Consider the following 14,646-nt stretch of genomic DNA (forward strand, 5'->3'; position numbering starts at 1 on the left):
TTATGAGTGCAGTAGCCAGAAATTCAGAAGGGAAAGGACATGGCCCACCTTTCCTCCAGAATGTATCTCAGATTTAGCTGAAAGGCCGGTGTACCCATGATTTTTGGTGACTTGATTTACATTTCTTTTGAGAATAACATGATATATATATATATATATATATATATAACATGGAGTTGACCATGAGTGGGCATGACCCTTAGAGCATTTTTTAATTAATCATATCCCTTTTTTTTCTTCTTAAACCTTGTTTGTTATTTTGGTTTATCCTTTGACTTGAAGTTAGATTAACATTTCATTAAAGGAATACTTATAGGGACACTGTTATAATTTAACTTCTTCCATCTTCAGCCTTTGGAGAAAAAAGGTTTGTATTTGAAAAGTAATGGAAAATATGATACTGGACTCACTTTATGATTTCCAAAAGCTTGAGCACTCAAATTCATGAAATCACCCTTCAGTAAGGTTGTGGAAATGTTCATATTTGCCAGTACCATAAAAAATTAGAACATTAAAAGACCTTGAATTCATCTGTAAATGTCAAACTGATGCTCAGTCAGAATAGATGACTTGCTTTCATCAGAATTAGAATTTAGGGACTGGGGAGATAGCTTAAAGACCAAGACCATAAATAGAAAGTCTCAAGTTTGGTCACAGACACCACATAGCTCTCTGAGCATCTCTGGGTATGTTCTTCAGATCTCTGAACACTGCCGGGTTATCTCTGGTGACTCCCTGACCACAGAGTTCAATCTGTACCACATCATTGGGCTCTAGCACTGGACTATATGCCCTGATAAGTCAACTATCACTGAAAATGTCCCCCTGCATCCTATGCACTGCTTGGGACTCCCCTCTAAAAAATAAACTAGAATTTAAGTACTTTATACTTTGAGAACAATGGTATTACAATGGTATTTTCATATTGTGGAAGAATAACAAAAAAATTACTGGTTTTGCTCAGTACCATTCTATACGAGCATTGAACCACTCTTCTGGCTGTCTTTCCCTAAATATAAGTCCTTACAAAAGGAATAGGGGTTTTGTAAAACTTTCCTCAGAATGTTTAGGGTTTCATCACCAAGTCAATGGAAGAGGACACATGTGTGTAAATGTGTGTGTATGTATATATCATATAACAAATATAAAAGTCTATGTGGAATGATATTTTCTTTTTGTGAGGAAGAAGATGAAAATATTTTGGGGCTAAATTCTCTATATTGGATTACTTTACTAATATTAATCCCCAGTACTTCACTCTCTATTCAGAATTTTCTTCCTCAAAGAGTTTTTACCTATACCTTAGCAAAAGTGACTTCATCTAGTCTTTATCTCATTGGTTGCCCTACTATGCTGTCTTCCTAATTCTTAACTGTGAATTTCTGAAAAAAAAAAAAACTTTCTAAATTGGTTACTGCTTGTATACCATACCACAAGTGAGTTCCAGAACCCTAATTTATTACTGTATCTCCAGCACTGAGAACAGTTGCTAACAGTTAGAGGCTAATAGAGAAATATCTGTATTGAAACAATTGATTGCCCTGAGGAATGCTATTGAGAGAAAATTTTCCTTGAAAAATCTTGGAAAATTCAAGAAGAGAATTCATTTAAATATTGAGGAAGATAATTCTGCCAGGTTTTCTCTTCCTCTAGGTGTGGAAATCTAAACCTTGAGAAAATAAAAAACCTATGCAAGGAAGCAAGCAGAGAGCACAGAGGAAAACCTGTCAGAAGCAGAAAAGCTTGTCCACAGCAAATACAATAAGGACTCCTTAGCACACACATATGCCAACACAGACATGCTATTAGCCTAAGCAAATGGAGCCTTTGAATTTAGTACAAAGGTTAAAGGTTTATGTATTGAAGCATTCCTTAGGAAAATAAACCGAATCTGAATGTGTCAAGAAGCTTCTAAATCTAAAATAATAAATATCACATTATTCTGTTACAGATGTTACAGGTCACCAGATAAAACAGAAACTCTCTGCAGTTCCACCCAAATAACAAACCACTGAGGGCTGTTCAAAGTGATCAGGACTGGCAACGCTCATACAAAATGAAGAACTGTCTTCGTTCAGTATTACATTTTTGGCCATATATTTTAGCAAGCACAATTCCATGGCCATTATTCTGTTATTCATGTTAGGTATATCATTGTTGCAGTTAACCTCACATTTACTTTGGCTAGTATGCTTTGAGTGGTTTTAACATTTCAGTGGGTTTTGATTTGGGGTTTTCTTTGGTCACTCTCCATTCAGAATAATTTAAATTTGAATAATGCTTTTAAGTTTGAGAAGAATCCATATTATAGTTTGTGCCCTTGAATGGCTTGTGAGAGAGGCAGAGTATATAACTAAAACTCAGGGAAGAAAAAAGACTTATCTCAGTTTAGAAGCACAGAGACTGAAAGAGGTTCAACTCCAGTTTAGGTTGTTTGGCTGCTTTTACTAATGTTTTATCTATATGACAAATAACTATAACTAAGCTGAGCTGCTTGGCTAAGGTTAGTGTTCACAAATATTAAATACGTTTAGGTTAATGTATACTTATGCACATTTAAAAGAGAAAATCCAGAACACATCTAATAGAACTTAGTGTTCTTGTGTTTTGTATGCTCAGAAAAAGAAAAAGAAGCAGGAATGCCCAGTGCTACCATTTCTTTTCAGTAGGGATTCCGAGGTTGCTTCCTCCAGCCAGGTGCTTGTATAATGTTACACAAATCTGATGTGCTTTTGAGTAATTTGGGAAGAACCACTATACCACTCTGACCACCAAAACTATCCTCAGGGACAAGAGGGAAATTAGTAAGGATAAGTCAAGCGGTAAATTCTAACCAGGGCCCCTACATAAATATTCAAGTTAAAAAGGAGCAAAGTTTATTTAAATAAAGAGCCAGAGAAATGGCTGATGGTAGGACGAAGGGGGTGGTTTTGGGGAAAGAAAGGCCAAGCCTACAAGAGGAAATAATTTTAGTAAGTAGGTTCCCACTGGACCTTTGGTATTCAACTGGTGTTCTTCCAGGCATTTTGTCTCCTAGTTTTCCAGCATTTCATTAGAATGTCTTAATTTAAAAATTATTAAATTATATTCAACACATCCATTGACCTAATGAGAAGTGAGAAACCAGGCATGTATACTTACTATTATATACATCATCACAGATTTAGGGTTCAGTCACTAAATTCATTTATCCCCAAAGTGGATGGGTGTTAAGTTTCAGTTTATACAGTATCAGGAACTTTGGATTATTTCTGGTATGAACAGACACTTTTTCTCTCTAATGACTGCTCTAGGAATAGGAACTTGCAAAACAATGAATTATCATTTTTGACAAATGAAAAAATTGAAATATGTTCAGATCCATGAAATTAAGATGAAAAATAAGGAAGGAAAAAAAGGGAAGAAACAGAATTGTGTATAGTTTGCCCTAAATTAGAGGAATGTTATTAAGCATGCATTGGCATGAAATATCTATAGAAAAATGTAAGATAAAATAAATGGTAAATATTATTGCTGCACAGAAAAAAAATTTAGATACTGGAAAATAATTGAGAGGAAAATTAACTGTTATTTTTTGGTATTTTTTGACTCACATTAGAAGTTTATTACATTTGTTACTCTTACAAATAGAATTAAACTGGGGTCAGAGAGATAATACAATCAGTAAGGCATTTGACTTGCACACAGCTTCAATCCCCAAGGCTGGATCCCTAAGGCCACCAGGAGTGATACCTGAGCCAGGAATAAACTAGGTTTAACACCAAAACAAAAAAAATTAACCATATTTTGATCATACTATATTTATGTTAGTAATAAATGTCAGTATCTTTCGTTGTTCTTATAGCAGATATTTCCACCTACAGCAAAACTATTGTTATATACAAGTCAATATAATTTTAAATAGTGTGTAGCAATTAATTCCTTTACATGGCTAGAAAATAATAGCTTTTTTTTTTCTTACAAATACTTGAAATAAACAGTTCTTGAGACTCTTGTGTTTTATAAAATGGAGAAAACTTTTAAAATCATTTTATTGACAGACATGTCTCTATTTTTCTCTTTGGGGAGAAGCAAGGTTATTTAGGATTTTAGGAAATCAGTTTAGCAGTGGATTTTGTGGTAGTTTTGTTTAATATTTTCATAGGTGTCTTATTAACTAATTATTTGATAACCTGTTCATACTCTTGGAATTAATTTTAAATAGAATGTTGCAAAGTCAAAGCACATTTTCTAGGAAATGGAAAACTAAGATCCTGAATGAAGTCAGAGTAAAAGAAATGCAACTGAATGGAAATTAAATTATTTATAGATAAGTTTATTACAGTTTCCAGAAGATACTTGGAGTAAACTTTAGCAAAACTCTTTCTCTCTGTCTTTATGTCTCTCTGTTTGTCTCTCTCACTCACTCTATCTCCAGAACTGCGATGAGACTCCATTTATGATTCAGGTTTTGTGGAAATGTGAAAAAAGCATTGTAACGTTTTAGTACAGTAAGAAGAGTAATTTGTCCACATTTGCCCCCTAGTGGGCACTAGATAGTCCTGCTGTTTCTTGGACTATTGTGTCTTCAACTCTAGGTGTTTCCAAATAGATATGATTTTAAATCTGATTTTTGTAAACAAATCAAGGCCACTTTTGTTTATTTGCATAACTTCTAGTTTGAAAGGAGTGTCATGAAGATCAGAGAAACATTGGACACTTGTGAGTAGCTTTTATTTATAGTTAATTTGCTTTATAAGCATACAAAGATAAATTAAAATGGATTAATTTGAAATCAATCAAATTACAAATGTATGAAATTAATATATCTAAAGAAACAAACTGCTTTCATGACCATGCCTAATATATTAGTAAGGTTTTTTTTTTCTTTTTGAACAAAACCCAGTAATGTTCAGCTCCAGGAACCATATGGGACACCAGGGATTGAACCTGTGTCAGCCATGTGCAAGGACAGCATCTACAGCTAACTACACTATCGCTTTGGCCCCCCATAGTCATTTTTAAAATGATAATTTCTGGGGCCACAGTGATAGTAAAGTGAGTAGTCTGGCCTGGCATATGCTTACCCAGATTTGATCACTGGCATTCCATAGAGTCCCCTGAGTATTGCCAGGGGTGATTCCTGATTGGGGAGCCAGGAATAAGCCCTGAAGACAGCTGGGTATACCCCTCCTCAAAAAAATTTGTTTGTAAATTTTCAGACGGCTACATGTAATATATATTTTTTCAATTTAATAAACTTCTGCAGTTTTTATCAGTACTGTTTGCTTTTTATTTGTAACCATACAAATAGAGCCAAAGAACATTCAGCAGACAAAGTTTCAGCCTCTGAGGTCAGGGGTAGCTCTCAAGTGCGAGGACATGAATTTGATCCTCTGAAATACATGCCTGGCTCCCAGTCCCAATGTACTCCTGAGCACTTTTGGCCTGATGTCCCTGTAGGGTCCAGCACCATATCTGCACACCAACCAGGAGTGAGCCCAATCCACCCATTCCCTTCCTTAAGCACCACTGAATGTGAACCCTCTTAAAAAAACAACTTCAGCACCTTGCATAAACTTTATAACCTACTAAATTATTCTACTTTTGACAGAATTTTGGTTCTGATTACTGGATCCTGACTCACCACCAAATGTGCCCCTTTCAGAAAATCTCTAATCCATTAGATTTGGTGAGACTGTGTGATACCAGATAGAGGGAGTTAAAGAAGACAGAGCTTTAGTCACTTTTACATAAAAAATTCCAAATTTAAGAATTGTTATGATCCCTCAGAGCTCAATCAGGAATGAGATTTCTTGTATGTTTACTCTGCCATCCTTGGCCAACTTTCCTCCTCTCAGTCCAAGTTGACTTGTCCTTTATGAGCAGAGTATCCTCCTTACCCAGCAAGAAGGAAATGGAAGTGAATCATTCTCCATTAGGATCTTTCCTGGAAGATGTGCCTCTTGTAACTGCATGCAGTAGTCAGAACATTGTCACGTGGCCAATCTAGCTAAGTGGTCTTTTATTCGGTGCAGCTTGGTTCCATCTGACTAGCAGGGATTCATCCAATACAGTGGGTGAAGGCAAAATTGAGGCTTGGGGACAATGTGCAGCCTCTCCTATAAAACTGCATTGGAGCCTTCTGGCTTCACTTAATGACCCTACTTTTTCTCTGCTATGTGTTTGATTTTCTCCTGTTTGTTTTCAACAAAAATGACTGCTTTTGTCTTAGCAAATGAGACATTTTGCACTCACATTTCCTACTTATGACATTTTGATGATTAAAGATTTGTTCCCTTCTCCTTTTTCCCATCTTTCTCTAAACAAACTTCAGACATTCTCATACAGATTTTCCTCATGATGATACATTTCTTCCTTCTGCAGGTGATGGCTGTGCTGTCTGCTCCTTCGAAGTTGCTGGGAGTGCTCCTGACCTTTTCCTTAGGCTTCATCAGGCTTGTTCAGTCGGGTGCTTACTATGGGATCAAGCCGCTGCCACCTCAGCTCCCACCACAAATTCCACAATACCAGCCCCTGGGCCAGCAAGTACCTCACCTGCCTTTGGGCACAGATGGCCTTAGCATGGGCAAGGAGATGCCTCACATGCAGTATGGCAAAGAGTATCCTCATCTATCCCCATACAGGAAGGAAATGCAGCCAATGCCAAGAATGGGCAAGGAAATGGCACCCAAGAAAGGCAAAGGTAACCAAGAAAGGCAAAGGAAACAGCAACTTTAAAAATTCTAAACTGATAGCACAAGGAAAAGCTAAATTTTAAGTATAAATTTTAAGTATATGTCTACTGTGCTCAAAACCCTACCTTTGAAAAGTTCTACTCTCATAAAAAGACAAAAAATAAATGTCCATTTCTGTGCTATGTCTTATTAGCCTTATTATTATATTAGTATAAGATGACAAACCCATATGTAATAGCAAAGAGTTTATCCCATATTCATTTTTATTTATTCAAACATTTTCCAACTATTTAATGGACCTTTATTTTTGTTAGGCAGTAGGCCAAATACCGAGGAATATTAACTTACTATACATATTTTATCAATAAACTGACGAGTCTATAAATGACAGCTTAAACTCTCTTCCATGTCTTTCTTGGTATGTTCATTAGTTATTTAGCATCAACAAAATGCCTTCTTGTGAGAGATTGCTTATAAATGTTTCTGGCTTATCTGGAAACCTAATGTTTACAGAAAAGGGACTTCATGGAGTTGTGAGTCTCTTTGAGAAGTAAAACCTTTACTACTGGTCCATGCAAAGCAGGAATCTCCCCTTAGGGACAGTAACTACATGGAGTCTCAGTAGACTACATGTCAGAAAGGGGCTGAATTTGGTCATTCAACCTCTCCAAACTTATTTCTCTTCATTTCTAAAGTACAATTGTTGTGTCACAGGTAAATTTAAATATTAAGAGTTAAAGCCCCACAAGAAATTCTGAGTGGCTTTGTTTTTTGTTTGTTTGTTTTTTTTTGTTTTTTTGTTTTTTGTTTTTAACCATCTAAGAACAAACAAAAGTCTATGTTCTGGATGTCCCAGGCCCTGAGCCTTGAATCAGCTCTAAGAATTTCTGGTGAATAGGACAAATCATAGTCTCATCCAAAATCTTTGCTTGGTGTAATAGCAACAATTGGTATAATAGTGGAGCAATTCTTTATCGTGTTCCAAAAATATGGGCCATTTACAGCAAGTTGTCAGGATGAAATTATGACTGCCTACCTTTCTTAAAGTGAACACTAATATATCATTCTCTCGCTTTCCTTTCCCCTCCACCCTAACCCCATCTCCTACCCTGATTCCTCTTTTCCAGCGGAAATACCAGTAGCCAGTTTACGAGGAGAACAAGGTCCCCGAGGAGAGCCTGGCCCAAGAGGACCACCTGGGCCTCCAGGTTTACCTGGTCATGGGATTCCTGGAACCAAAGGAAAACCGGGGCCACAGGGATATCCAGGAATTGGGAAACCCGGTATGCCTGGGATGCCTGGAAAGCCGGGCACCATGGGAATGCCTGGGGCAAAAGGTGAAATCGGACCCAAAGGGGAGATTGGACCCATGGGCATACCAGGCCCACAGGGACCTCCAGGCCCTCATGGGCTTCCAGGCATTGGGAAGCCAGGTGGGCCAGGATTACCAGGGCAGCCAGGTGTCAAGGGTGAGCGAGGACCCAAAGGACCCCCAGGCCCTCCAGGTCTCCAGGGTCCTAAAGGAGAAAGGGGTTTCGGGATGCCCGGTTTGCCCGGCCTGAAGGGGCCTCCAGGGGTGCACGGCCCCCCTGGCCCCGTGGGCCTTCCAGGGGTGGGTAAACCGGGAGTGATAGGCTTCCCTGGTCCCCAAGGTCCCCTGGGAAAGCCAGGTCCACCGGGTGAACCTGGGCCACAAGGCCCTATAGGGGTGCCAGGAGTTCAAGGCCCTCCTGGGATGCCTGGAATTGGAAAACCAGGCCAGGATGGGCTCCCTGGGCAGCCAGGATTTCCTGGGGGCAAAGGGGAGCAAGGGCTACCTGGGTTGCCAGGACCTCCAGGCATTCCCGGGATTGGGAAACCAGGCTTCCCAGGTCCCAAAGGTGACAAGGGCATAGGGGGGCTGCCAGGGCCTCTTGGGCCCAGAGGGGAGAAAGGACCCGTAGGCCCCCCTGGAATAGGGGGTCCTCCAGGAGAGCCAGGATTGCCTGGACTGCCAGGCCCCATGGGCCCTCCAGGCGCTATCGGTTTTCCAGGACCCAAAGGAGAAGGAGGGATTGTAGGGCCCCAGGGGCCACCAGGAGTCAAGGGGGAGCCCGGACTTCAAGGCTTCCCAGGGAAGCCAGGTTTCCTGGGAGAAGTGGGGGCCCCAGGCATGAGAGGATTGCCAGGCCCCTTAGGGCCCAAGGGAGAAGCTGGACACAAAGGTTTGCCCGGGCTCCCCGGGGCTCCAGGTCTTCTTGGACCAAAGGGAGAGCCAGGAATCCCAGGAGATCAAGGATTACAGGGCCCCCCAGGCATCCCAGGCATCGCAGGCCCTAGTGGCCCCATTGGGCCTCCTGGAATTCCAGGTCCCAAAGGGGAACCAGGCCTCCCTGGACCCCCTGGGTTCCCAGGTGTAGGGAAGCCAGGAGTGGCAGGTCTGCACGGCCCCCCTGGGAAGCCAGGAGCTCTTGGGCCTCAAGGCCAGCCTGGCCTTCCTGGGCCCCCAGGACCTCCAGGCCCCCCAGGTCCCCCAGCTGCGATGCCCCCAACACCATCGGCCCACGGAGAATATCTGCCAGGTGTGGGGCTGGGAATTGATGGATTGAAGCCCCCTGATGCCTATGGAGCTAAGAAAGGCAAGAATGGAGGCCCTGCCTATGAGATGCCCGCATTCACCGCGGAGCTCACAGCTCCCTTCCCACCTGTTGGGGCACCCATCAAGTTTGACAAACTGCTCTATAATGGCAGACAGAACTACAACCCACAGACGGGCATCTTCACCTGCGAGGTCCCTGGGGTCTACTACTTCGCCTACCACGTCCACTGCAAGGGGGGCAACGTGTGGGTGGCCCTGTTCAAGAACAACGAGCCTGTGATGTACACATATGACGAGTACAAGAAAGGCTTTCTGGACCAGGCCTCGGGAAGTGCCGTGTTGTTGCTCAGACCCGGAGACCGCGTGTTCCTCCAGATGCCCTCGGAACAAGCTGCAGGGCTGTACGCCGGGCAGTATGTCCACTCCTCCTTTTCAGGATATTTATTGTATCCCATGTAAAAAAAAAAAAAAGAAAAGAAAAGAAAGAAAGAAGAAAACTAATTAAATAGAAGAATGCAAGACCACAATCAAACGGAAAACGTAATTGCTTTAAAGCATGTGTCTAGTTGGAGAGTTATATTTAACTGAAAATTCAAATCCTCATGTACAAATAAAAACTGAAATGCAGTTGTAAATGCACAGCAACTTGTAATTGAAAGTGATGGGAGAGGTTTATGCATCAAGTACTGACCCCTGTGTGGGACCCACCACGTTCATAGCAGCTTCCACAATAATCTGCTTATTCAGATCAATCCAACTACTTCCACATAAAATACATGAGTACTACTCACCCTATTGTTTAATTTTAAATATCTACAAATATAGCTTCAAACAGTGTCAGTGATCACAATGCCATACCGTATTTACTTTCATTGTTTCCTCTGTGTAGCTTCTGGAATATGGGAAATGGGAATGTGGGCATTATTACAGAGTACTGCCCCAGTGGAAAGGGGTCCATGAGAGGGGTCTAAGCCAAGAGATTTTTCTCTCTTGTTAGAAACTGTACTTTTTAGCAAAAATAATTTATACCTAGAATCTGATCTGAGTGTCTTAGAACAAGTGAATCATCCCTGCTGAGCCTTCCCTGCATGAGACACTTGCGTGGAGATTAAGGCTGTCTCTTAGGCTAACAGATACCCTAGGAATTATGGGAAATGATCAATTCATTTATTCCTCAAGGGTTTTTTGTTTGGATTTATGGTTTAGTCTTGTGTTTGTTTTTGTTTGAAGGCCACACTCTGAAATGATGGGGGCTATATTTGGCTTAATGCATGAGGGTCACTCCAGGCAGTAAAGTTTGTTCCTGCTTATGCTTAGGACTTTGAGCAACCTCTTCATCACTATTTTGTGATTTCTTTTCTTTTTTTAAACTTCTTCTGATTAATTCCCACTATGTCCATCTAGTATAAATGCCTATGTGTTTATACAAAAAAAATTGTAACAACCCTTTTTCTATAAGTTTCTTGCCTTTGTTTTTACACTGAAATGATGATAATAAGATTTTTAACCTAGAACAGTTTATAAGTATTTTTGTTAGCCATTGAATGTAAAAAAAAATCCTTGTTTAGGACATATACAAATAAGTATTTTCTGAGGTTGCAATAACAATTTATACATCCAAATTATCCTTAAATTTTTTCCTTGGTTTAGGGGCCATACCTGCCAGTGCTCAGGCATTATGCACTGACTATGACTATGCACTGCCAGAAATTATTCCTAGCAGGCTCTTAGGATCATATGTGATGCCAGGAACAAACCTGGGTCAGTAATGCACAAGGCTAGCACCCTACCTCTATACTATCACTCCAGCACCTTTTATTTCCTTTTTTTTTGTAGGGAGAAGTTTAAGAATTGCATAGGAAAATTCTTTTTAATGGAAAAAAATGTTAACTATTGATTTAAAATATATTTTCTACTTACTAAGAAAAAGATGCACTAAAATTTACAGGAAAATAAATCACTTTAGAAGCAACTTGTAGAAGAACTAATTGAAACATTAAGTGCCTTAATATTAGTCCATGAATTTTATGTTAACTTCTACTCAGCAGAAAACAAATTTAAAGGAAAAAATAAATATTTTCCAAGCTTTCCACTTAGTGTCATACTAACCATCTTAGGTATTCAAGTCTGGTCTCAGTTATGAGTTGCGGCTGCCACTCCAAACCTCTGGGGGAAGTAATGAGAGATAATGGCAGTAAAATCTCATTTTGTTTTCCTGAAAATTAAGAGTGAGGTGTTAAGGGGATTGGTACAGTTAGGAATGAACAAATAAATACGGTATAAACACACATGTGAATATGTCTATGTCAAATTTGAATCACTTCAACCATTCAGTAAATTCTCCTCAGCCTAATATCTCTTTCACAGTAGAATAGCACATTTTTATTCCTATTTGTTAAAAAGAAAAGTGTGTTTATCATCATATGGGTTCTTATTCATAGTTAACTATACAAAAATGACCCATCAAAAAGATGTTTAATGGTACCTTCATTTTCAAAGCATTTCAGTGGGGTTGATGCTTTGGGTTGATGACTATGGAGCAACTTGGATCATTTGGGTTCCTTCTGATGAGTAACTGTAGTTGTATTTATCTGTACATGTATGGACCTTCTACCAAATAAGAAACATTCTTCTTATTTGTTCCTGTTCAGTTAAAATCAAATTTTGAAATATCTTCCAACTTATTTATTGGTTGTTTTTAATCAATTATTAGCATATATATGTATGTGTGTATGTGTGTATTAATCAGGCATATGCTTCCAACTTTTAGAAGAGAAGAAGCAAATTTTATGCCAGATACTGTATATTCTATGATGGTGCTAATCTCAGAGCTAAATGAATTACCCCATTTAATTTAAAAAATAAGAGATTTAAATAATTATCTATGTGTCTGTTTCCCTTTGGAGTATTGCATAGCATCTTAACACATTAGTTTAAAAGCAAATGAGACACCCACGTGTCCTAAAATTTAGGAATAGTGCTATAATTCCTATGTAATTCAAAATCATCTAGAACTTTTGTGTAAAATGGACCAAACTGGCATTATTATTATTTAATAGAGTTTTAATGCAGTATGACATCCCACAAGGGAAAAGATTGTCTATAGTAAATGAGTATTCTTAAATATTTTACAAAATTCTATGAACTATGAACAGACTGGTAACTTTTTTGAGTTTCCATGACAGATTTGAGACTTATCTATAGGAAATCAATTTTGTATTTAAATTTTGTACTAATTTGAAAAGAATGTCCTATTAAATATCTTTAAAAGTATGTTTGTTATCTTGTTTTTATCTCTCAATTGACACAAAACTCAGGGTGTTGATTAGATGCTGAATGAAACTTTATCAGGACTGCTGATTTCTCTGTTATAACTCTAAACTGTCTAGGGCCTATGTGAAGTAATGGAAGTCCAATTAGAAGACTAGGTTCCTTTATCTTCCTGTTCTTCCTCCCCAGCAGTGTTTATTTCAGCTCCAAAGTGCTTTTATTTAACCATCACAGTAACATTTTATCTAGAGGGAGATGGATATATTTAGGAAAAGGATAGTCTCCCTTCTTAAAACATTTATCCCAAGATCTCTTAACTTATTCCTTACCACAATCCATCATTCTGAATTCAGTCTCATGCACAACAGGCTATGAGGGAATATGAGGAAATAAATATTATTTGGGTGATCACGTGCCCAGTTAGAAATCATGGTTCTTCTGGGGACATTGGTGACAGAAAACGTGCACCTGTGAAGGGTGGTGTACATTCATTGACTAAAACTCAGCCACGGAAAATTTTGTAACCACAGTGCTTAAATAAAGTAATCATATATAAAATATATACTCTCTCTACTCTGAGAAGCAATTTTCATTTCGTTTAGCACACAGGAGAAAAGATTTTGTAGGAAGTAGTAAGTAGATTACAAAGAATAAACACACCAGTTTCAAGAGAGCCTTAAATTACATCCTAAATGAGGAAAGATTTCTTTCGTGATGACTTATCAACATCAGAATGATTTTAACTTATCATGTCAAGAATATTATAAAGGGATTTTACACCATTAAAAATAACAACAATCTGTAGCTTGTTAGTTCACTTGTTTAACTTTTAATTTGGATTGCTAGACCATAAATTCTATTTTCATCTAATCTAATTAATCCTATTTCACTCCACAGCTAAAGACTCTTCTGTTATAGGGACAAGTATTTTTTTAACTTAATTGATTGATTGATTGTTGGGTGTTCCAACAACCAGTGGTACTCAGGGGTTACTCATGACTCTGCACTCAGAAATCACCCCTGGCAGGCTGGGGGACCATATGGGATGCTGGGAATCAAACCTGGCTGCATGCAAGGCAAATGCCCCACCACTGTGCTATCTCTCTGGCCCAGGGACAAGCATTTTTATTTGTATACAATCTTGATAACCAAGAGGAAAAAAAAGAATGGAAGGATGAACACAGGAGACAGAGGCAGGGAGGATTGTGTGGTTGGAATTCAAGATGCTTAACAAGTAGAGAAAATCCATTATAACTATTATGGCTGAACATAGTAACTTAAAAAAAGTGTGTTACCATTGGTCGAATAGTATTCCTTTATGCTAAAACAAAATACAAAGTAATTTTTAGTTTGCACCTGAGACTGCTAGATAATTATTACTTATATTACAAAGTAGTTTGAAAGATAAAAAGGCAACAGAAAACATGACCCTTCTCCTTGGGGGAAAAAAAAAAACTTAGGACCAGGGAGAGAGTATAGGAACTAAGATATATGTAAAGCATGTGATCCGTCCACAACACAAATGCCTTTCTGAGCACCACCTGGTAGTTGTTCCAGCATCACAAGTCTCAAGCATCTCACTGCCTACCCAATCCCCCTGAATTCAAATAAATAAATAAATAAATAAATAAATAAATAAATAAATAAATAAATAAAAGTACCTTCTTGCTTGGAGGATAACAGGATGTTTGTTATAGAAAACATAATTTTCAGGCAATTAGCAATTGAGTGTAGGGTACTGTTATAATACTGGGTACAGGAAACACATTGATTAGAGAAATTTTAAAACTTAGATCATTTGATGCTTCTTTCTTCTTGGGAATTCTCTGACTCACCTGTTGCATTATTCCTCCTCATGCCTGATAGGATAGTATCATCCAAGAATGGGGCTTCTTATGCTTTATTTTATTTTGGTGAAGGGAAATACATTTGGCTGTGCTCAGGTCTTATTTCTGGCTCTTCCTTCCGGGACTCTATGTGGTGCTGCAGATCAAACCCAGGTCAGTCAAATGCAAGACAAGACATGCTATACTATCACTACTGTCCCCAGGATCACTTCTTTTATCCCTATTTGTCAGATTTAGTCACTTCCTTTATTTCTATGTAACTACCCTGCAGGGA

General features: G+C 38.8%; 1 protein-coding gene across 1 annotated transcript in view; it reads left to right on the forward strand.

Moving 5' to 3' along the window:
• LOC126025931 (collagen alpha-1(VIII) chain) overlaps positions 1-9,738 on the forward strand; it is a 166,092-nt gene extending 156,354 nt beyond the window's left edge. Inside the window, exons 3-4 of the mRNA XM_049785647.1 lie at positions 6,367-6,685; positions 7,805-9,738. Of these exons, the coding sequence (XP_049641604.1) occupies positions 6,370-6,685; positions 7,805-9,714 (2,226 nt within the window). The 5' untranslated portion in view covers positions 6,367-6,369 and the 3' untranslated portion in view covers positions 9,715-9,738. The remainder of the gene's footprint in view (positions 1-6,366; positions 6,686-7,804) is intronic.
• Positions 9,739-14,646: the final 4,908 nt, after the last annotated feature.

The sequence above is a fragment of the Suncus etruscus genome, chromosome 13 (genome assembly GCF_024139225.1).
Source record: "Suncus etruscus isolate mSunEtr1 chromosome 13, mSunEtr1.pri.cur, whole genome shotgun sequence".
In the NCBI taxonomy this organism is placed as follows: Eukaryota; Metazoa; Chordata; class Mammalia; order Eulipotyphla; family Soricidae; genus Suncus; species Suncus etruscus.